The sequence below is a fragment of the Pavona decussata genome, unplaced genomic scaffold (genome assembly GCF_977016875.1).
Source record: "Pavona decussata unplaced genomic scaffold, jaPavDecu1.1 SCAFFOLD_38, whole genome shotgun sequence".
NCBI lineage: Eukaryota > Metazoa > Cnidaria > Anthozoa > Scleractinia > Agariciidae > Pavona > Pavona decussata.
Genome location: NW_028145460.1, coordinates 4,285,703 through 4,310,201, shown reverse-complemented (window position 1 = coordinate 4,310,201; position 24,499 = coordinate 4,285,703). Strand labels below are relative to the sequence as shown.

Below are 24,499 nucleotides of genomic sequence, written 5' to 3'. Positions count from 1 at the left end.
GCGCGCTAAAGAGGATTATGGGTATTTTCACTGGATGCCAGTCGGCTTAGTACCGCTCGACTTCAAATGTCAAACTGACTTATGGCTAAACTACTGCAAACAACAGGAATCTGTTCAATTATTGACAATTTGACAATTCATGCAGATGAAGTGGTTTTATCTGTATCACATAAAATTCTGCAGCACTTTCACAGGACTTAATTTAAGCCTTGACAGTACGGATGCGAGATGACGTTCCAAGATATTCGATTGCCAACTTTCTGAAAACTATCTGTCAAGTTTTGCTAGCTGGACATGGTTGTGTTGAAGACCAAGGAACGTTCAGTTAGCACGATTACAGTTCGACTGGCATCTAATCAGATGGCTTTATAAAGAAGCCAGAACTCAATCGAAGCTATTAACACTATTCGACAATGGATTTGTATCATAAACAGCTGTTGTGGGGTTTGCAGGTACTCTTGTTATTAATCGCTGATTTTGCAATTCAACAAAACGCTAGTTATGCACTGTCAAATTTCGCACTGTATCAAGAGGTGTCTATATCGTCGAACAAGACTTGTGGCTTGCTAGAAAAAGAAGAATTCTGCGCCGCTATCGACCGGCGTTTACAATGTCGGCAGGGGGACTTCTGTAGCATGCCATGTTCGATTGCGGAAACTGCACCCGGGAGCTTGGATCTCGTTGCTACGGGAATGTTTCATGGCGAGGTAACGAAAACATGTAATGTCTAGAGTGTACCAAAATTTTATCAAGTTGTCGAGGTTTCTTGTTTGTGTACAAAAAAGTAACTTTATATAATAGTTGATCTGTGATGAAAACAATGTGTTAAAACAATGCCATTCAGTATAGTAATTACATTTATTTTCTTTCTTGATTGTAAATTCTGCTACAACAAAAGCTTGTTAATAATGGCAGGTTGCTAAACAAACATTGCATGATATAAAGCAGTAAATGTACTCACACTAAAGAGGTACATCGTGACAAGTCTGGTTTATCGCTCTGTCAAATTAACCATCATGATTTTGCAAAATAAGCCAAAAAATATTTATTGAGATGAGCAAACTTTTCTTTTTGTGTCAAAGCTGTCATCACAGAACCCAACAGGTCAAAAAGTGCCAGCACAATAACCACTGGTTTGGTTTTGTTGTTGTCAAAGTGACAGCTGTTTTGTAATCAAGTTATTTGCTGACAAGATGGGATACCTGTGACATTTTAACCTGATGTACCCAATTTTGGACTTTATACTACTTTTATCTCCCATTGAGAAATCTTTATTATTAATCATTCAGATTTCATAATATTACTTGTCAGAACCAGACCAGCTTATTAAAGTAGGGGAAGGGGTGGGTGGGTAGGAGGATTTCCCATTTTCTGGATCATTTAATGTACTAACGATTCCTAACCCCATTCTTGGTGAGTCATGCCTCTTCCTTCTCACAAATGATTTTTTACTCCTACATTCCGCCGTCATAATTTTATAATTCCTGTTCCACTTTCCTGCCCTTGTCCCCTACTCCCAAAAGTTGTGATCTTGGATTTGTGGAAATGTGGTCCGTGAACACTCAATTGCAGATCCAGAATTTCAGAGAAGGAAGATCCCTGGAACAAAAACAATGGGGACCCAGACTAAAAAATGTAGTGCTCAGGGCATACAATTATTTTGTTGCCAACCTAAGTGCACTTCAGATTGCTTTTTGTTGTTTTTGCTCAGCACCAGAGTTTTTGCATGTGGCCTTGAAGTCCTTCAGGAAAGGTTGCTCCAATGTTTTATCTGCTGCTTAGGTCTTCGTTTTGAAATGGAAGTCTTGCCCATAATCATACTGTTTTTTACCACAAAATTATGAGGTGCAAAGCAGCCGCGGATAAAACATTGGAGCAACGTTTCCTAAGGGATTCAAGACCACTCGTGTAAAAACTGTTATGCCAAGACGACAAAAAGCAGTCAAATGCATTTAGCTTGTTTATGCTCTCATTCCTTCAAATGCTGTTTTACAATTTGGTTTGGCTTGCACCTCATTTCTCAATTGATCCTTAAATGTAGCCTTCCTTAGCTCCACCACTGGTACCACCATATGTCTAAATCTGAAATCTACAATATTAGTTTGCATAACCTCTTTGTGTATATTTTGGTGAAATTCTGCGCAGGTGAGGCTCAAAAACGAATCCAGTTCAGGTTGTCATACACAAGGGAGCAAGACTGCTCAGTTGAATGGTACAAGTGGTTTTATTTCCAAGTTGCTTGACAACTCAGCTTTGTTTAATGAATTTCAAGGACTTACTGTGGTAGTACGTCTGAGCCAGGAGCCAGGAGACAAAGGGTGAGTTATGATTAAGCTCTGGCATGTTCTATGGGAATCCATAGTGACTTTACAGTAGCTGCAATAAATTCAGGTCAATTAAGCACCAAAGTTGCTAAATTTTGTAAAACCTTCTTTGGGGGCAGGGGGGTATGCCCCCAGTGTACACCATGTTTACACATGTAAATGTCAGCAGGCCTGCAATATACATGTAAAATGCAGGTTCATCTTCTGTCCTACCAATAAGTCAATAATTATATTTAATATATCTCTCAGTACATGCAGTGTGATTTGGTCAATTATGGAGGCCATATTTCACTGTATGGCCCGCTTAATTTGAAAGTGTGTTTCCCTTGACTTCAACTAGTTTCCTTTCCCGCATGCCCGATTAACTTCAGAGATATAGTAAAGATCCTACTTACCTTGTTTTCTTGGTCCATCCTGTAAGTTACAGATCCTCATTTTTTCCCATCGATTTATGGCCTGCGAGCTTTGCGCTTGGGCCATAAATCAATGGGAAAAAACTTGTCCCTTAACTTATAGTGCGGACCTCGAACTCGGTTAGTAAGAGGTATTTATAACTTTGTTGTTTCACTCTTCACTTTTGTTGTTGCTGTTGTGTCTATCATCATTCTGTTTTTTTAAGTTATTCTACTATACTTGCGAACAACATTTCAGAATGTACTGAATACCTAATGACATTCCACAGGAGAGCTGCAAAACATTAGGGCCCCTGGACAACCCTCCAGGCCACCCTGCATCTACTGCCATGTGGGGCACTCCTGACCAGCAATTGTCTCAAGTTTAACTTAGCCTAAATAACATTTAGCCACCTACAAAAGTAACATTTATTATCAACCATAACTCTAGACATTAAGGCGTGGTGGTATTGAACTAGGGGAGGAACCTTTGGGACCTCTGGATCCACTTTTGCTCAAACTGGTGTCTAATTACATGTAGGACTTAAAACTGATGAGCTGCTCAATAACCGTAACAGCATACCAGCCAATAACCCCGTTTCAATCAGTAACTGTAACATATTATCGAAACTTGTCAAATGGATTTACCGGTATTGTTGTTTTTCAGTCGCATCATATCCAAACATGATAACAGCAGTTTAGTGTTTGGAGTATCTGCTGATGGCATTAGTCATCAGCTGTCTCTAGCATACATTAATGCAAGTGGATTAACAAGCACTTTGCTAGTGAACTACAGTTTAACGGATGGCAGGTGTCACCATGTGGCAGTTGTGCTGTTTAATTCTACAATTCAGTTATTTGCTGATGGTCAACTTCTTGCTGAAGAAATAACCTATACAAATCTCTGGAACAGAAGTGGAAATATTTTCTTAGGTGGCATACCTAACGGATCAAAAGATGATTACTTTAAAGGTAAGCTTTAAGGTTAAAAATAATTCCCTCTAGACTGTAATAAAAGTTTAGCTCAATTAAGACAGTTGCTGTACCTCTCTTTCTCCCTACCCTGCAAGCAGATGCTTTGTCTCTTACCACCCCTCACACATCCATTGAAAAGGGATTTACAAAGAACAAAATTCTTGGTTTTTGCACAATGCGTTTTCAATATATGTGTCTTTTAATCACTTATCAGTGATTGCTGTTTGGAAATTATAACAAGAAGATCTAGCTAGTAACTTGGCAAGGTTGAACTTGCCACTCTGGGGCCAAAGCCCATTCAACATGACTCTTGACTTGTGATCAAGCTCCACTTCAGACAGTAAAGCTTCAATACTAAAATTCCCCACGAGGCCTACATCCCCAAATCACGTAAATCACACCTTTGATGACTGCGTTGCTAGCATGGTTGTCCTGTTGGTGGAGTCAAACATTTATTCAAAAAATATCTGTTACCGGTATTTGGGTTGTATAGGGTCAGTGGTTCTCTCATATACAGTAAGTATATGTTAAACATATATCTATTTTTATATTTCTTTCATGCAAGTCTAAACGAGACCTTCACTGCTAAATGCATGATGGTGTTTTGCCCAGAACACCCTAACTGTGATTGTGACCCAAATCTCTAAGTAAGACAACGAGCATCCTTGCCCCTTTCATTTGAGAGTCCCCCCCCCCCCCCCCCCCCTTTGGCAGCATCATGACTAGCCTCGTACACAGACACTCTTTGGCCTTGTCATTCGTGGGGAGGAATTTGTGACAAGCCCAAAGAGAATCTGTGTGGGCGGCTACAATATGACGTGTCTGGGATAAAGGTTTCTTTTAGATTACTACTCTTTTACTGCTTGAACCCTTGAGCTTAGTGAAGACTATTTTACTCTTACAGGTGAAGTGGGTTCTGCCCGTCTTTACACTGGGCCTCTCCTGCCATCAGAAGTCAAGGCCGATGCCGCAGGGCAGGGTGTTCACCAGCCCCGTCTGGCTCCACACTGCAGATGTCATGTGGATTATCCATCAGTCTCTACAGACATTGATGGTATTTACTGTGTCAACCCGAAAAACAACAGAACTGTGAGACGTGTAAACAAACAAGCACATATTGGAGGTTTCATAAATGATGGTAGACTTGATACTTGGTGGCAGTCTAAAAGAACACAAGTGCCAGTAAATGTAACAGTGGATCTGGGCAGTGTCCAACAAGTATTACACGTTAAAATATTGTTCAAATGGTGGCCACCAAAGGCGATGATTCTTTTAAAATCTGCAGACAACGGTTCAACATGGACGCCTTTGCAGTATTATGCCAAAGACTGCAGAACGTCTTTTAACTTGGAGAATCATGGAAAGCTGGCCACTCCAGACAGTGTTAATTGCATAGAAGGATTTTCAAGTCCTATCTCAGGAGACACTGTTTCATTTTATTTACTGGAAGGTTCAAGACCAGGATCAGATAGTTTCGAAACCAATCAAACCCTACAGCAGTTTTCCTTTGCCACTCATCTTAGGCTATCGATGGTTTCTTTTCTGGGAGATTCAGCAGAGAAGACAGATTATTTTGCAATTTCAGAGCTGGAGGTCTATGGAAGGAACTGTACATGTCTGGTTCCAAAGAATACTTCTTCTTGCCAGTGTAACGGAACCGCTATCAAGCCACCAAAATGTAACGAGACATTGAAATTTGACAGTGATCACTACATTAGGAGTATATATAATCAGACACCTATTGGTGTCCCTTTGCTGCAAGGTAAGGTTTCACATCTCTGGTTTGACATTACTCTCTTTGTTCCCAGCCATTTGTTTACTATGTTTTTATATTATAACAGAGATATGTGGAAACCCTTGTATAAACAGTACAGACCTGCATTTTTCAAAAGCTAGATATTTTCGCTGGACTCTGATAACCTGCAGCTGCATTGTTTATTCAGGGATGAGATCATTTTTCTGTTTTTCGTTCTTTTGTCCTCTCTACCAACCATGTAAGACGTTGTAAATGGTGCAGGTCGCCCCTGTAAGAAATATTTCCCACTACACATGCAGTCCCTGTTTCAGTCCTGGTCCTAAAGCAAGATGCTCCTTCTTGTAAAGTTTGAATTTGAATTTGAATATTGAGCTCTACAGAGCAGTTCTTTTCGATTTTTCCCGGGCATATTAATGAAAATTTTGTGACAAGTCTGGGTGACACTTCAGTTCTTTTGTTGTAGTCTGAGCTACATGTTGATCAACATTCAAATTAAGAATAGACTCACAACAGTTTTTGTCGCACTAACGATTAACTCTGCTAAAAATCGTGAGCATGACAAAACTTTCGAATGCCAGTTGCGTTTAAAGTCTCCTTTAAAAATACAGTGTTGTGAGCTTTTTAAGGCAGTAATGTGTTTCGTTTTTTCCTAGTTTATGCCAGAAGTCTTTGCTCCAGATCTGCCCCCGTGTTGTACTTTATAACTGAAAGAAATGACTCGGGAGCATTCCACGTTGAAAACACAACAGGAATTCTCAAACTTCGCTCACATTTGTTAACGAACAGTACATTCCATTTAATGATTGGAGCTCGTTTACAAAATGGCGGGAAACATCCGGGAAATGCCACAACGTGGGTGGTAATCCAAGTTGTCGCACATACATCTTTGACGTCACGAACTACTGTTGACTTCGAGACAAAGAACTTAGGATTTCTTCATGGTAAACAGATATCAAATCTCATGCGACAGTTTGGGTTCTTTGTGAATGGCTACCCAGGCACCGAAGGGAGTTTGCGGGTGTCTGTAGGAGCAGTAAGCACCGAGGTGAATTATGCGATAACAAGAGAGAGAGCGGTACATGTGAACGCTGTCTTGGTTAGTAAGGATGTGTACTACGATCGGCCTGCGGTCCATGTTATTGCACAAGTGCAGGACCCTTCTTTTAATGTGCGTACATTGGTGGATGAAAGCGAGGTTGTTGTTCAGGTTAAACCCAGTGCCAACCTGTCAAGTATCGATGGGAGACAATTACAGGTAATAGAATTGACTGACTGACTGACCGACCGACCGGCATATTTCAGAGTTAAACAACAAACAACAATAATTCTAAAAAGCTGTAAAATGCATAAGTGTATGGCATTTTTCTCCAAATTGAAGCTTGATTTTACGTGGTTTTTTTTCCCTAATTTCCTGGATCTAATTTTCCCGCATAGTCATAAACCACACAAAATTATCTTTGTTTTAGTAGGCACCGTCCTTAAGAAACCCAAGTTTCTCGGATCATTCCGAGACTCGTAGAACGTGTGCGCAGTAACAAAAGGAGACATCGTCCTTAAGGACTGAATAATTAACGAATACTTGGTTTTATCGACAGTGTTGATAAAGTCATTTGGACGCCGTAAAGCAATTCGAGTGCTGACGTTTCGAGCGTTACCCTTTAACTCCGTTAATGAAGCGAAACATTCGTTTCCTCTCCCCACCGACGCAGTTTCTTTAGAAGTCTTAGAACCGACTAACTGTTTATTGATTGATTTATCGATTGATTGATTGATTGATTGATTGATTGATTGATTGATTGATTAATTGATTGGTCGATTGATTGTTTGGTTGATTAATTGTTTTTTTTGATTGATTGATTGATTGATTGATTGATTGATTGATTGATTGTTTGGTTGATTGATTGTTTGCTTGATTCATTGATTGATTGATTGTTTGGTTCATTGATTGATTGATGGACTGACTAATCATTTTCTCCACAGGTGATTGCGAAACCCGATGCATCAAATGGTATTGCCACGATCCACGTGTCGTTACCCGCTCAGTGGTTTTCCGACCCCTCTCTTGTTAATCCTGAACTTGTATCTGTCACCTATCGCCTCCGCAACTCTGGCTTGCTTCCCATGTTGCTAGGCAACGCCACAGTCCATCCGAAACCAAACACGCAGTTGCTCCCAACTGACGTATACGGCGTTCTACCGCTAGAGACTGCGTACGTTGGAGGAACATTCTCTTTCCCAATTTATTGTGATTCCTCTTATGCCATAGCCTCGTTTGGGATAAAGCTAGTGATTGTTCCCTCGCTTACCATTGTTGGATCTCAAGTTGATGGACAGCAATGGCTTCATGTTTCTGTCAATCACAGCTCTACTGAGTGGATGGTAAGCGCCACCTTAAAAGATCCCGAGGCAGCTCCGGAAGGAGTTGTGAAGAAGGGAAAACTTGTTAGTTTTGATGTGAAGGTGAAGGACACTGCTCTAGCTGATACAAACGCTACTCTTGCAGTTGAGGTACGTTAATTTCTTACCTTGATGGCCTCGTAAGTTTGAGTGTTGGGAATCTCCCGACTGCTGACAACACAACTGATAATTTCCGAGATCACGATAAAATCGCGTTCGCTAAACGCATCAAACCACACTTGAAGATATCGTTTTAGATTTTGTATTCCCTTCACTGGATTTCACAAGGTTTTTCACTAGACTCACAAGCACGCGTTCCTCGAAGCATACAATAAAATCATTCACGTATTGTAATAAAACCTAATCCTATTGGTTGAACATGATCTTCCATTTCCGATCCCTGTCACTTTGCCCTAAGTGATTGACGTTACATTTTACTATAATGAAGTCGCTTCTGGTCGGCGGTTACAATCAAATAATCAAGTCAAAAAACATGAACGAGAAAATGAAAATGGCAATAATTCCAACATGAGATGGGATTTACCATGCATGGTGTACACCGCTAATTACCGTTCGTGTTTTCAATTAAAAATTTGTTCATAGCGGTTTTTATTTTTTCGTTCTGTTGCGGCTGCTTATCGACTTTCTATACTGTAGTTGTAACAGTTGTGGCGGTAAAATAAAAGTAGAAAACTAAATCACCTTCGGAAACTAGGAAGAGTTTGAAAAATGTAAAACCCGACCGAGGTTTTGACCTCCCAAGGCCTTCACTGAGACCTAGCAAGCACAGTGTTCTAGAAGTTAGCCCATCGGGCTGCCGATCAGAAGTTGCTGGTGTTCGAGTCTGCTATCGTGTTGTTTCCGTAACAAAATTCGTGTCCCACATTCCATCACTAAAAGAGATAATGACGATGATGATGATGATGATGATGATGATGATGATGATGATGATGAAGATAATGATGATTACGATGACGACGATGATGACGATAACGATGACGACGACGACGATATTGATAGTGATACAGATTACTGATACTGATATTTTTGGAGGAGGCTGGCATTCACTTTTCAGTGTTTTTCTTTTTAGGGAGGCCCATGATTTAAAATTAAATGATACAAAATGTAACGATCAAAAATTAAAGTTGTCATAGTAGTTATGTCGATTAGCGCTAATTGTGCTTCAAACAAGTCGGCCCAGACCACAGCGCTCCCTGGATGCGATGCTAGTCCGTTACAGGGTGTCTCCATTATTTTGGCAGGTCTCTCTACTTGTCTGCTTGTACCCAAAGTTACACCCGGGTGCATACCACAAAGAAAAACGGCAACTTATTACAAAACAGCAATTCTTCAAAATGCCAATCCATGACAGTCATGACAGCATTTTTTTTTAAGAGGAAACTTTAGACCTTTTTAGTCTTTTAGTTCACGATTTTTCCTCCATTTTCCTCATACGTGCTTCAACAAATATTTCACATAATAGCTATATTTTTCGAAATTTCAGGTATTTTAATTTAATTTATAGGTTTTGTTCAATGTTTACCCAGGATTACTGCTAATCAGACTTAGAACAATTCGACCGTGGTGATAAATAGATACACTCGTAGTTGCTTTATGCTGTAGTGATAGATTAGCGTGCGAGCAAGCTCTCGGACAGGAAGGTGGGGGAGGGGAGAAGCTGTTCCTTCTCCACTCCCCCCACCATCCTCCCCCAAGAGCTTGCTTGGAGGCCAGGGATAGATCGATAGTGGTTATGGCATTGCCTTGTAACCAGTGAGGGTAAAAAAAGTGTCAACTGGCATGTTTCTTATGGTTGCCTCTCTTTACTTGCACAACAGGTGAAGTATCTCAGTAATATCAACAATGAGGAAGTTCAAATCGGAGGCCAGCCTCTCCCTGTTATGGCGGCCATGATCGATGGATCTAGCCAATCAAGGCACACGCTGGGGACCATAAGCATTGCTGCCAACGACGTTACAGAACTACTTCCGTATGCTGAACCTTCTGAGTTGGTGAACACGGCTGTCATCGACGGACAAATGGTGACAACAAACATAAAGCTCCTAGCTGTTCAGAGATCAGGTGACATTACAACGTTGACCAAAGCAAATTGTACCAGTTTGTCGAAAGCTATCCAAGTTACTGACAACTGTTCCGAAGCGTTTTTGAACGGTAGCGAACCGGAAGGATCCACTGAAGCGCAAGTCCAGATATGTGTTGGCAGTGTGACGGCGGTTGTAGTATTTCGCGTTTGGTATCCTGTTCTGCCTTTGAATCTAACTGTGAAGTACCCGGATCTCGCGCAAGTCTCTGGTTGGCTGGAGTTCAACGCTTCTAGCGGTAAATGCGTTCAGCGGTATCAATGGAGTAAAATTCAGTCCGAAGCACTGTTTTCTTACGATGGAGTCCACTTTGAAAACATCTCAACAACGAGCTTTGTTCGTAGCCTTATGGTAAGCCTGGATGAGTCCGTAGCGGTTGTAGATCGTTTAGGAAACGTTTACGGGATGTCTCCAGGTCGAGCTACTATCAGAGCTGTTAACTCACTGAACGGTGTCATCTTAGGCAGTGCTGACGTCACAGTGACATCCCAGAATCCTGTCGATGTCAAGTTGATTGATATTGTCATGGTAACTAATCTGAGTGTAAGCGTTCCGGCCTCACCCTACGCCAGGCTGTCAACACAAATGGCTGTGGCTTCTGTCCACCAGGATTTGCGGCGTGACCACACTCGTGGTGCCCTTGTAGCTCACGTCGCGTTCAGCGATGGCAGACGGCAAAAATTAAACTCTGAACTCGGTCTCTCGCTCAAGTCACTTGACGATCACGTGCTGCAGATAACGAGCCAATCAGAGGCGATTTCTGTTGGTTCCGGTCCTGGAATACTTCAAGCTGATTGGTCGTTAGCTGCAAGCGCATGTTACCCGAATGGCTTTAGTCTAGGTCTAGGTTATGAAATGACGAATGTGAGTTTGTCTCGTCCGATTTCGGTTGAAGTAACCGGCATAAGACCACAGATATCTTTTCCAGGAGATAAATCCACTATCGCAGGGATACCAACGTCAAGCCCTATTGTAGTGACATTAGTGTTTGAGAACGGCTACCGCGTGGACATGAGTTCAGACCCCAGGACTGTGTACGACTTGAGTCAATCGGACGGCTTCTTTACCGTGCAACGCGATGAAAACAACCGACCAGTGATAAAAGCCAACACGAAAGGGTCAGTCGGGAAGAAAGAACTTGTGGTACGCTTCACTCATTTTGCAATCTCAAATGTTGTGACTATCAATATTGTTAGGTATCTAAGTCTTGCGTTACATGCTAAGCCTTACCCTCCCTACCCTGGATCTCCTTTTATCAATAAGTTGAGCCGCATTGCTGACACAGGCTCGTATGAGATTGCGTCACTAAGCCTCTCCATGGTGATGTCCGACCAATCCAAGTATGACGTTACAAGCCATCCGCTTACATCATTTTCATCCAGGTCCCCGGATGTGCTCGCGGTGGGACAAAGTGCTGCAAATCGCGTGACAGTACAACCTAAGGTGACATTTCCATCTGGCAAAACGTCAGTATGGGTGATTCTTGATGGGCTGTTCAGTGGTGTTGGTTCGACGGATTTGGGGGTGTTTGTTTACAGCTCTGCAGTAAACGTTGCCAACATATCCGAACAGGCGTTGTCACCACAAAACAGCCGAACTTTGTCTGGCGTGGAGAATTCCCTTGTTGCGCAAGTGCAATTGTCTTTGACATTTGACAATGGGAGACGCGTAGAGCAGTTTTACGAAAGAAGTTCAGCGTTGTTTCCAGGGTTAATAACTTTAACCAGTGAAAACAGCCAGGTGTTTACTGTTGATTCGTCAACGGGTCGAATCACTCTCCGGCGAAATTACCACCAGACATTATCTTTAACCGCTAATGCGGCAGTTTCTATGGTAACATCCGTGATAACTGTCAGTTGCAACCTTCAACCTGGGGTCGGTGATGTAGATCTTGGAGAGGAGATAGGATTGCCTCTACCGCCAAGACCTGTTGGTTCGTCGTTTCAAATTAAAGTGCGTTTGAACGCCGAAGGAGGTCAAGGAGTGAAAACAATGGATTTGACCCTGAGTTATGACCAAGGAAAACTCGCTGCGACATCTGTCACAACAAGAAATGTTTGGAGTAGCTGCTTAGTAAACCTTAATTCGCCTGGGAAAATTGTTCTCGATTGTAATAGCGAGTCGTCCCTGACTGGTGTTTTAGAAGTAGCGGACATCACGTTTAATGCAACCAGTCCTGGTGTAGCCGCAATTCTCGGCTCTGTAACCACGGATCTCGGAGCATTTTCACTAGTCGCTGGAGACGTCGATCAAGAAGTTGTTGGCAGCAGTGAGCGAAAGCGGCGTAGCCTTGGTGATAATGATAGACGAGACGTAGTTGAGGCTCATTTACGGCGCATGCGTAGATCTTTATTTTGTGCTAGTCCTCCTTGCCAATGTATCGACCCCCTCCCCCCTGGAGACGTGAACAAAGACTGTCTGTTTGACCTCAGTGATGTGCTGTTTGTACTCAGATACTACTCCTTCTCATGCTTCAATTTCTCAAGCGCTGCTGGGAATCTGTTTCTCCAATCGTTAGCACCCAATCAATCACGTGATCTCGACACGGATCACAACACTGTAGTGAACCCAGCTGATGCATTTTACCTGGTGCGAGCGCTGCTGGATTTAGTCCGCTTTGTCTCTGCTGTAAATGTGACTCCAGTACACCTCCTAAACTCGGATTGCAAGCTCTCGTTCAGCGTCACGTTAACATCGAAGGATGGCCCCGCTTTGGCTACAAACACTTTTGTCTTCTTCGATCTCACATACAAGGGGAGCCCCGTTAATTTTGCAGGGACCATGGGAACTCAAAGAGCTGTTGGTTTCTATGGAAACCTTATCCGGGGTGTTAGTCTAGGTAACGGAAGTTTTGGTGTCCAGGCTCCGTTTGAGCTGGTTCAGGAAGGCATCGGTTTCAGTATGTATCACGTGACTTTCGACTCCAAGAACCGTTCGAGCGTGAGGCGGTCTTCAGCTCTTCTTGGTAATCCTCGTCCGCCCTTCCTTTATCAGTTCAGGTTATCACTAAATCTGCAAGTTGCCATTCAAGTTGTGGGCATAAACACGAACAACAACTACAACCCCTTTATCACGTTTAACAACTCGCTGAGCTCCGCTGCTTGCAAAAACAACTTCACGCCGCAGTTTGAGCAGCTTGTGTATCACGCTTATGTCTTGGAGAATGCAACTGTGAATTCGTCAGTCGTCACTGTCAATGCCACGGACAAAGATCACGGAAACAGCGGCAAAATAACCTATAGTCTGCTAAGTCCTGAAGCGCTGCCTTTTGCTATAAACTCGACGTCGGGTGACCTTCGCATTGCAAGATCTTTGGATAGGGAGCAGAAGGCGAGATACAACTTAACAATAAGAGCTACTGACGGGGGATCCCTGGGGCGAGAAAAGCTTGCTCTTGCGCATGTTATTGTTGTTATCGGTGATGTAAATGATAATGCACCAGTTGTCCGTGAAATTGTTCCAAGTCGCGCGATCAAAATCCCCGAAAATGCTGCCATAGGAAATCCGCTGGCCAGAGTGATCGCTTCTGATGCAGATGTTGGTGAAAACGCTCGGCTTCGTTACAGTATCGTTGGAAACTCTTCATGGAATGGAACTTTTACGGTGAATTCGACAACTGGCGAAGTGGTGCTGAACAGTTCTCTGCAAGGAAAAATTGGAGATATTTATGAGATCACCGTGTTGATTTCGGATCATGGTTTTCCAGTGTTAACTGCCAATACAACTGTTGAATTTCGTGTCACCTACGCTACAGATGTTGACATCTTTTTCACTTCTCAGTTTTATGAAGCGAATGTCACAGAAAATAGCGCAGAAAACACGAGTGTTGTTCGAGTAACGGCGTACATTCCAGGCCTTCTATCGGCTTTTATAGTGTATTCCCTGCAGGAAAATATGCCGTTTAAAATTAACTCAAACAACGGCCGTGTATTGGTTAATAATACTATTGATAGAGAAACCAACACTTTCTTTTCTCTGACTGTCAGAGCGCAATATGGACAGAACATTAGTGCTAATGCTACAATTAACGTTACCGTTTTGGATCAAAATGACAACGCGCCTGTGCCTCATCTTGTCCCGCACAAGGCAATCCCGTATAATTTACCCGCGGGTCGCGAAGTTTGTCGAGTAAATGCCTCGGACAAAGACAGTGGGATAAACGCAGCGCTAAGCTTTCATCTTCTCCAAGGCGCCTTCAGTCTTTTCATGATTGATACACAAACTGGTGTGATTTTCTTAAATTCGTCGCTTCTTGGTTTTTACGAAAGTTTTCTGCAGCTGTTGATAAAGGTTTCTGATTTAGGAACACCTCCGCTTTCAATCAACATCACCGTTAACATTTCGGTCTTTTATCCACCGCGGTTTACGCACGGCCTTTCCAACATTACTGTCCCTGAAGATATTTCAACAAACACAGTTGTCTATGTGTTTGCACCGAAGAATATCTCCGGGCAAGATATGGACACATATTTTACCATATTTAGTGGAAACTTTGGCAAAAAATTCTCCATTGAAAACATCAGTGGAGAGGTGTCTTTGCAGAGAAGTTTGGACAGAGAGCAAAGGAGTTTTTATTCCTTGTCAATCCATGCATGGAATTTGGCAGTACAACGCTTCGCGGAAATTCAAACAACACAGCTGGTCCTCAACATCACAGTTCTTGACGTCAATGACAATACACCCTATTTGGAAACCACTGAGCCAATCACGATCAAGAACACTGCTCACGTAGGGTACACGTTGACACGCGTGAACGCCACCGATGCAGACGCGGGTCTTAATGCGCAGCTACAGTTCAAGATTACTTCCGGTAATGAGCTCAACAAATTCGCAATAAACGATCTTGGTTTTCTCCAGTTAAATAGCTCCTTACTTTACGATAGTATTCCGTTGTTTTTACTTACCATCAACGTGACAGACCAAGGTTCTCCACCGCTGTACAATACAACTCAAATCAATGTAACAGTTGAAGACGATCGGCGCCCTCCTCGCTTCAATCAAACATTTTACAATGTTTCCTTACTTGAAGACAGCTCTCCAGGAAGCGAAGTTGTCACCGTCTTTGCTGTAGATCCGAATGGAGATTCAATCGTTTACAACATATCCGCTGAATTCGCGAGCGTTGCTTCGATTTTCAGGATCAATTCTACGACAGGAGTGGTAACAACACTAGTAGAACTTGATCGAGAGAGCGAAGATGCGTACCAATTCGAAATAAACGCCTTCAAGATCTCGCCGTTGACTGGAGAGAAATACAACGACAACGCAAGCGTTCTTGTGCGAATTGTAGATGTTAACGACGTGAGCCCATACTTTGAACAAAGAGTGTACACGGTGCAAATCGACGAAGAAAATCCCCCTGGTACGGCGTTGATATCCGTTCACGCAAATGACACCGACGAGGATTTAAACGGTCTTCTATCTTATGCGATTATCGCCGGAAACAAGAGTGTTTTTAGTATCAATAACTCAAGCGGAGAGATAACTGTATTGCTAGCTTTGGATTATGAGACCGTGCACCAATTAACTTTGACTGTAAATGCTAAGGATCATGGGATGCCACCTCTCGAAGACAACACGTCGGTTGTGATCAACATCCGGGATATTAACGACAATGCTCCTGTGATTGACAGCGACGTAACGCGTAACCTGACTTTGTTGGAAGTCGTGCCACAAGGAAGTTTCGTTGTCAAGATCAACGCCACTGATGCGGATAGCGGTTCAAACGCAAATCTCTCCTTCTCTATAGTCGAAGGGAACGCAGGCGACGCCTTTACCGTGAACTCGTCGAATGGTGTTATCAAGACAGCTTCACGCCTTGACTTTGAAAAAGAGAAGCTTTTCACCTTGAACGTAACGGTGCAAGATCAAGGGACCCCTCCCCTGTCAAGTAGCATTCTGGTGACGATTGAAGTGATCGACGTGAATGACATGACACCTGTCATACATCACGTGACCCCTGTGTACGTTAGGGAAAATGTAGCTGTCGGTACATTGATAGCGCGTGTGAACGCGACCGACGGGGATTCTGGGATAAATGCCGTGCTTAACTTCACCATAGTCTCAGGTTAGTCTAGTCTGTAATTTCAGCCGATCCTCCACCGGTGAACTCTATCCCCATACTGATAGTGTTCTAAAGTGATGACGTCACAAAAACTAAATTTATGAAGTTATGGGATTTGTTAGAATACTCGGAAAGAGCATGATGAAAAATGCCTACTTGCCAAAAATCAGCATCTTATTGCAAATTGGGGGCGAGATATTAGCTCTGTTGTGCCCTCGTAACTCCATACAAATCCTTCTAATTTTGTCTCAGTTCCAAACATTAAGAACTGAGACAAAATTAGAAGGATTTGTATGGAGTCATCACGGCATAACAGAGCTAATATCTCGCTCCCAAATTGCAATAAGATGCTGATTTTTGGCAAGTAGGCATTTTCCATCATGCTCTTTCCGAATATACTAACAAATCCCATAATTTCGAAATTAAAATATTTGTGACGTCACACTTTAGAACTCTATGGTCTTACGTCCAAAGATGATTCAAATTAAGTCTCCACTTGACACGAAAACTTGTAGTGGGTATGAAACATGGCGCTGTTGCCCACAAAAGCTTCGTGCTTGGAATATCCCTTTATCCTTAGGCGAACTTTTGCACACGTCAAAATGTCAGCCTGAAGCGAGATTGGTTAATAGGCATGTTTTACAAAGTTCAGCGCGTAAAGATTGATCGTAGATCCAGTTAGGCAAGATTTCATTCAAAAGTCAGGAGTAAACTTCAATTGTTCTGTGACAAAACCTGCCATGTTTGGTACCAAATTACGTGCATTTCTGCACGTTTGAAGTAACTATAACCCACTTTCAGTTATCTCTCGTACTGTACATTGAAACTATTATTTCTTTCTCATTTTTCTCCGCAATACAGAATTCGTGACATTATTGGTGAATTACTTCTTTTACTTTTCTCCGTTGTAGGCAACGAAGCCGCCGACTTTGTCATCAATAAGACCAGCGGTGTGATTAAAACAGCGCATGTGCTGGATCGGGAAAACGTGTCTGACTACAGGTTGAACATATCAGTCACCGACAATGGCATTCCACCTCTGTCATCGAACGCTGTTCTCCATATTCACGTTATTGATGTGAACGATCACCGCCCCATCTTTTCTCAAGATTTATACGAAGTAAGCGTCTACGAAAACGTCACGGTAAATTCTACAGTCCTGCGTGTACACGCTCGAGATTTAGACAGCAGTACAGCTGGTGGGATTGTATATAGTATTGAAGAAGGGAACTACAACGGCACGTTTGTTTTAAACTCAACATCTGGGGAAATCAAGCTTGCCCGCTCCCTGGATTTTGAAGATACAAAACAGTATTTGATTCTTGTAAAGGCAAGGGACACGTTTACTCCTAACAACAGCCTGGACATCATTGGCTCTGCAAATGGCACTTCCGTCTCGCTCTTTAGCTTTGCGAACGTTTCCTTGACCATCTTAGACGTGAATGATAATCCTCCGCGTTTTATGAGAGATTTTTACTCTGTTTTAATCAGCGAGAATCTTCAAGCAGGTTCACTGGTTGCCCGTGTCAATGCATCGGATCAAGATTCAGGAGAAAACGCAGTGATTGCTTATAAAATCCTAGCCTCGAGTTTACTCGCGGAGCTGTTTGTCATTAATAGCTCATCAGGCGAAGTCAGAACGAAATCATCTCTGAGAAACGCAAATTATTTGACTATCGACCTGTCTATAATCGCATTGGATAAAGGCACACCGCAGCTAAATAGTTCCGTCATACTGCAAGTGGGAGTCGACTACAAAGTGACTTTCAAGTACAACGAGACAAGCCCTTTAACGTATTTGCTCCAAGGAGTGTTCCAAGTCGATCCGCCCTCCATGTTGACTCAGATTCATGGCGAGGCTAAGCTCGGTCTGTTTTCTCAGATGTCAGGTGTTTTTCAGGTCAGCGTAGGAGCTACACAGTGGTCAGAGAAGTTTGAGCTGCTTAGAGAACCAGCGTTATACATCAAAGCAACCCTGGTCAGCGTTTGGCCAGATTATCAGGTTACGCGAATCGCGGTACAGGTGTTTGATCGTAATTTCAATGTAAAAACCGCCCCTGCAAAAGTGTACTTTAAGCTTGTCAACTTGGCTACAAACTCCGAGATGAATATCGACTGCATTCCATCGACTGAAACAGGAATATGCGTTGGAGGTTTGAGTATACCACAAGACTGGCTAAATGTTACCGTCTCCTCTCACTCCATATCTCTAAAATATGGTTTATTGTCCTCAGACGTGCAAGAACTTACACAGATTTCCCTTACTGCAAAACGAAAGCCCCAAGTGGAAAGAAACTTTTTAATTATGGCGCCGTTGTATTTGCTCTATGTTGGTGATGTATTTACACTTGAGGTCTTTGCGCAGTTTCCTAAACTCGTGAACTTTTACACTTTGATCTTTTCTCTTTCGTCTGGTTTGCAAATAAAGAACGTTGAAGCACTTTCTTCTTGGAGTGTTCAAACAACTTTTAATGGGCCCAGCGAGTTTGTAGTGTTTGGAGTCAGGAAACGTTTTCAGAGTGCAGAGATTGTCGCGTCTACCACGCTGTATTTCACCATCAAAGTCGAGATAACTGAAAATGCCGCAGTTTCGATCCCAGAATACATGGAATGCGTCGTGAGTCAAGTTAGTGACCAAGAAGGGAATCAACTTCTTAACACTCCAGTGAAAGCTGTTTTCGAGGATAGATTTGGAAGACATGAAATTGGACGTTTTGTCGTCGTTCGAGATGAAGTAAAAGCTCTTTTTGTCGTCCCCGAGTCCTCTGTGATTATAAACACCGCTTTGCTGAATGGAAAACAAATTGACATCCCTCTGGTTGTCCGTGGCGTGACCACGTCGGGACGAGTCTTGAACGTGACGGAAGTAACTTGCCGAAGTCTGGACGTTACTGTTTTGAATGCTGCAAATGACTGCTCAAACGTTTTTGTAAATGGTAGTGAAACGTCTGGATCAGGCAAAGCAATAATCGAAGTTTCACACCGCAATCTTACAACGAACGTTTCGTTCGTTGTGTGGGCACCGATAATTTCTATTTACCTGAGCGTGACTCCAGCAAAGCTGAGAAGAATACGTGACTGGTATGATCCTAATGATTCTTGCAAGTCACGCCATCAACATGCGCGCGTGACGGGAAGGGCGGATTTTTCCAATGGGAAAGAGTTGTTCACTGGTGTCGATGTCACGCAACATGTTAAAGGCAACTTAAGAAGTACAAACAATAGCGTTGCTGAAATTGTGGGTTTAAATGTTCATGGCAAAAACATTGGGACAGCCACAGTTGAGGTTTACATCCCTGCGCTTGGTCGAACTGTTGCAGATGTTGTCCTTGAAGTCATCGATGAGGATACAAGAGTTTATCTCCTTGACGCGATCGTTGCCACACGGCTTTTCTTTGCGCTTCCGAAGTCATTAAACAGTTCCTTGAAACATACCGTCAATGTCCACCTCTATGAAACGTTTTCAATCACGGAAGATGATGGCTCCGTTGTCGTATCTGTGCAATACAGCGATGGTACAGTCAACACGTTTTATGACCTTCGTGGCTTTTACATCAACTCTACCAACGACAGTACTCTCGAGGTGCAAGCTGGACGCGTTTCAGCGGTTAGCAATAAAAGCAGAAATCTACTTCATGTCAAAATGCATTCAGGCTACTGCACGCCGCAACCAATTAAGAGCTCGTTTGTTAGCGTTGACGTCAATTTCCAGGAGCCTGTTGCAGTTCTTGTTACTTCATCTTCAAGACAAATCACTCCCCGAGGGGACCCTGCTGAGGTGATTGGCGTCCCTTTGTCTGCAGAAATAACAGTTTTTCTTGTTTATAACGTTAGCGGTCGCGAACACCGCGTTGATATGTCACGTGATAACCGAACTATTTATAACGTGGAAACCGGAAGTAACTTTACGGACGTCGCTGTGAGAGAGCCTGCAGTGGTCATTTCTGGTTCCAGTGGTGGTTTCGGTCAAGCTGAACTGTCAATCAAGTTTGCGCATGTTAAAGCGAGCGCTCATGTGACAGTTGACGTCGTTGTTGCTCAGGAGTTTCGATTTTACGCAAGTTCATATCCTGCTTATAACACGTCAGAAATGGGAAACGTTACTCGTTTAAATCCGATTGGAAACTCCGGAAGGCATCAACAAGCGCGACTGAATCTGATTCTTGTTCTTTCAAATGGAACGGAAAGAGATGTCACAAGGGATACGAGGACACAGTACCACATCTCATCGAGTCAACCGGCTGAGCTTGCGCAAAAAAGCATCATTGAAGCTTCCATGGATGGGTATCACATCATTTCAGTCCAGTGGGGAGGTGGGCGTGGTCAATTGTCAATGATTGCCAGTTTCATGGGCATGTCCAGTCACGTGTTAACCCTAGACATTGAGTCAACTCCTGTAACAGTGACGTCCGTTCAATTCACCACGCGACCAAATCTCACGCTAAGTGGTTTGAGAAACATTGCAACATTACAGCTGACGGTCGATCTTGAATTCAGCGACAATTCTACACTTAATGGACTTTTTAGCACAGAAAACAACACTTTGTATGAATTGGTTACTTTTGGCACCCAAGACACGACCAAAATTTCGGTGAACAAGACAAGCGGCTTGGTAACCCTGAAAGCAAATTCACCGCGAGAAGTGAATGTAACTGTGACTGCAGTACAATCTCCGTTAGTCAAAGACATCCTTGCCTTCGCCTGCAATTTAGACCAGGATGTTGGTGACGTGGACATCGGTGACGTCACTGGCGTCCCGGTGAAGCCCGCGCATGTCGGAGAAACGTTTACAGCTGCTGTACGGATCAACTCCGGAAACGTAGTACTGGGAAGCTTCGATGTTGAAATAGCCTATGACAATGAGTTGTTGGAGGTTGATAGCGTCAGTGAAGGTGCAGACATGATCGGTTTCTTTATCGCTGATATTCCCGTCCAACCCGGAAAAGTGAGAATCGCTGGAGCGCTAACCGTCGAGAGCGAGGATCATCATGTGCGTCATGTTGCAGATGTTAAGTTTAAAGTCACTTCCGGCGGCACGGCGCATGTCAGAGGGACCGTTGTCATGGTTGCTGCTGGTGACATCGTCGGTAGCGTTATTGGGCCCCCTGTGCCCAGGAGTATTGTGGCGGGAGATGTCGAGGTTCGGGCTGACAATCGTGCGGCAAACCTGCGGAGGAGTTCGAGATCAGCTCATGCAGAGCCTTCAGGCAGTTCCCGCGTGAGGCGCTCTGTCGTTGCTTGCCCCAGTCCTCCTTGCTCCAGTTGTCCCAACGGGAGAGAGCCTGGGGATACGGACGGCAATTGTATTTTCGACATAAGGGATGTAAAATTCACGTTGGATTATATGACGGAAAAGCAGTTCAATTTCAGTCGTGCCAAAGGACAGCAGATTCAGACTTCCATAACACAACAGCAGCTACAAGCCTTGGACGCGAATGGGGACGGATCAGTGACCTTAAATGACGTAAATCTGCTATTAAACGCCCACGTCAAAATTTTAGCTTTGTTTCCTAGACTTTCAGTTGTTCCCATTGAAGATCCCAGCTCCCATTGTCTTCTCTCCATTTCCGTTTCTGCTGCAGAGCTCGGGATGGCAACGTCCGACGCGAATCGAACCAAAATCTTCTTCGATGTTTCTCATTCGGAACAAAACTTCTCCAGCAGTCTACTGGACAGTGTTTTCACAACAGGAGCGTTAGTTACAACGGAAAAGGGCTCAGGAATCACTGGCGGGATCATTGAAGCGCAATTCAACAGCGCAGATAAAACATTTGTTGCAGCTCTGAACACTTCTCTGCTCTATTCAAACGTGGGTCTATCGTTCATTCAAGTCCGGTTTTCAAACGACGGATCAGTTGACTTTAGAAGAACGTTTATGGTGAATGGCTTATTTACGCGGCCACCTCTCTACCAAGGTGTGCTTAATGCAACGTTCGATCTTGGGAATGGTAAACGTTACAGCGTTCAGAGGCTAAACGGCTACAATCCGTACTCATTCTTTAATAACTCGTTAGCGTCAACGAACTGCAGTGATGTACCCCTCCTTGAAAGCGATCTTCTCCTAAATCCGGTTGGCGCCAGAAAGATGTTTGTTTCTTGGAGGCTCGCAAATGTCAGACAAGGATTAAACTTTTCATTTATCCTTACACTGCGAGTTTGTGACCCAGCGTTGATCAATCAACCCTGTGAAATTCGTACGTTACCAGTCAGTGGGATTAATCATACAGTCACAGGTCTCACACCTTACACAAACTACTCTGTCAAAGTGGAAACTACAGGTATACCACCAAGAGAGACACGTTGGGAAGTTGTGCAGACGTTAGAATCAGGTAGGAAAACTAACAGTTGATGCTGATTACAGGTTCCTAAGAGGGAGGGGTGGGGGAGATTCTAGAAAGCGCGAATCCCCCTCCCTTCCCTTTCGTCCCTGCCACACAGCTTTTTGTAGTGGAACATTTTCACAATGTCCAATATTTTTTGAAAGAAATGTCATGTTGCATCAAAATTTTTTTGGCGAAATTCCTCAGTAATGTCCAGAGACCAAAGTGGAAGTTGTGAATCCTGGGTTTTCAAGTTTGTTAATTTGCAGTCCATTTCAACTTTTACCGTCTCCAGTCATCCTAGTAAGTTTTTAAATGGAATCCTGTTATTTTAAGAGTAATGAGGTGTTTACTATTTCCATTAAATCATCCACTTGGAAATTTATACATTTATAGTAAACAATTATTAAATGAGCATGGTTGGCCGGCCCAACATCGAAAAACGCTGGAAGAGTTGGCAACCCCAAACGTTCAAATTTTCTCAAACAAAGTTGAAGCATACTTACCGGATTTTCTGTAAGCACGTTGGTAAACACCGTTTTAATAAATGACCCACAGCCTCTACCCAGCCCTCCCTTCTCATTCACTTGTTAGTGATTCACCCTCACTCTCGTTTCCAGACCTTTCATGGTGCATCACGCTCATCCGAAAGTAGAAGATATTGCCTGGGGACTACTATTTCATTCGCGACTTCAGAAGCTTCGGTTTGACTGCGCAAGTTATGCGCCAAAAAGAGAAGAGCTCTGGGGACGAGAACGCTAAGCATTTTAATGTGGAAATATTTTTTAAAAAACTTTTCAACTCCTGTTAAAAATTAATAACTATTTCTTTGTTTTTGCCAGTACCTGAGGGAGTTCGCCCTCCAGTCCTGGAAGCCACAAGTTTTTCTTCGCTAAACGCCACTTGGAAAGAACCCGACCAACCTAATGGCCTCGTTGTTAGTTACTCATTGCACATGCGCAAAATGTCCACTTACGTCGTCCTTTACCAAGGCGCCAACCTTTCATATCACGTGACTGGACTATCCGCTGGCCAAGAATACTTTTTCTTCATCATGGCCAATACATCAGTTGGTGGAACCACGAGTGCTGTTGTTAGCGCATCCGTACCAATAGAACAAGAAGAGCCGTGTAAGTATTGCTGTGTCAATCAGTCGTCTGCATTTGTGTTTCGAGCAAAAAGGGAATGCGCTGATAACCATACATATAGAAAATGCGAAATATAAGCAATAAATAAAATAAATAAATTATCTCCGACGCCAAATTAAAAGTTGCAACTGCTTCCATTATTGAGGAAGTGTGGTATTTTATAGATTTCGAGTTTATTTGATTTAAAGGCTTCCGGAGTTTGCTCTAATTAAACGTACCCAAGGTTACACTGTTTTAGTCGGTTGGCTGGTTGGCTATTTTGTTTATTTTAATTTGTTGTTGTTTTCACATGTTTTAACCTTGAATTGGTTAAGCTTTAAAGTTGGGTCACACTTACTGTCCCCTGTAAAATCACAGGCAGACATGCTCTCCCACGCTTGACGGCATCGGTTGCAAGGTTTCGGTACCAGGCGTGCGTGTTTCAAACTCCCGAAAAGATTTCGTACCCGAAAATCTTTTTTAAATTTACAACATTCATCACCAGAAATTCAAGTTTTGATAATTTTGAAAGTATAAACATTTTAAGGTGTCCAAGATTAAGAAACACATTGAGTTAGCTTGTACGAAAAAAAACCACCAATCAATCTGTAGAAAGAGGATAAGAAAATTACTTCTTTTACTTTTCCCGAAAGCTCTTCGGGAGCTTTGCGAAACGCACACCAGTTCCGATTGGTTCACTGCCATCGTTTGAGCGCCTCGTAGTGAATTACTCAGATGTCTGTTACGCGTTGATGTTGCTATCACGTGACACAGCACAGTAACCCTACATCAGAACTACAATAGATAGAAAGCATTATTATGATGAGTGTTACAGTCAACTCCCTTTATTGCGGACACCCTCGGGATTGCGAGTTAGTGTCCTTAATAGCGAGAGTCCGTAATAGCGAGAATTTATTTCAGTCAAACGTCTGTAATTTATTTTTGCCGTGGATTTAGCTGCTGTCCGTATTGTCGGAGTGGCCGTAGTAGCGAGGTGTCCGCAAGGCACGAGAGTTGACTGTCAGTTGCATTGTCTCTACTA

General features: G+C 43.0%; 1 protein-coding gene across 1 annotated transcript in view; it reads left to right on the top strand.

The window, feature by feature from the left end:
- The first annotated feature begins 76 nt into the window (after positions 1-76).
- The window catches only part of LOC146483708 (uncharacterized), a 39,321-nt gene continuing 14,898 nt past the window's right edge, over positions 77-24,499 (top strand). Inside the window, exons 1-9 of the mRNA XM_085105853.1 lie at positions 77-707; positions 2,146-2,318; positions 3,384-3,688; positions 4,596-5,453; positions 6,101-6,702; positions 7,428-7,955; positions 9,683-16,013; positions 16,922-22,339; positions 23,173-23,460. Coding sequence (XP_084961979.1) covers positions 414-707; positions 2,146-2,318; positions 3,384-3,688; positions 4,596-5,453; positions 6,101-6,702; positions 7,428-7,955; positions 9,683-16,013; positions 16,922-22,339; positions 23,173-23,460 — 14,797 coding nt within the window. The 5' untranslated portion in view covers positions 77-413. The remainder of the gene's footprint in view (positions 708-2,145; positions 2,319-3,383; positions 3,689-4,595; positions 5,454-6,100; positions 6,703-7,427; positions 7,956-9,682; positions 16,014-16,921; positions 22,340-23,172; positions 23,461-24,499) is intronic.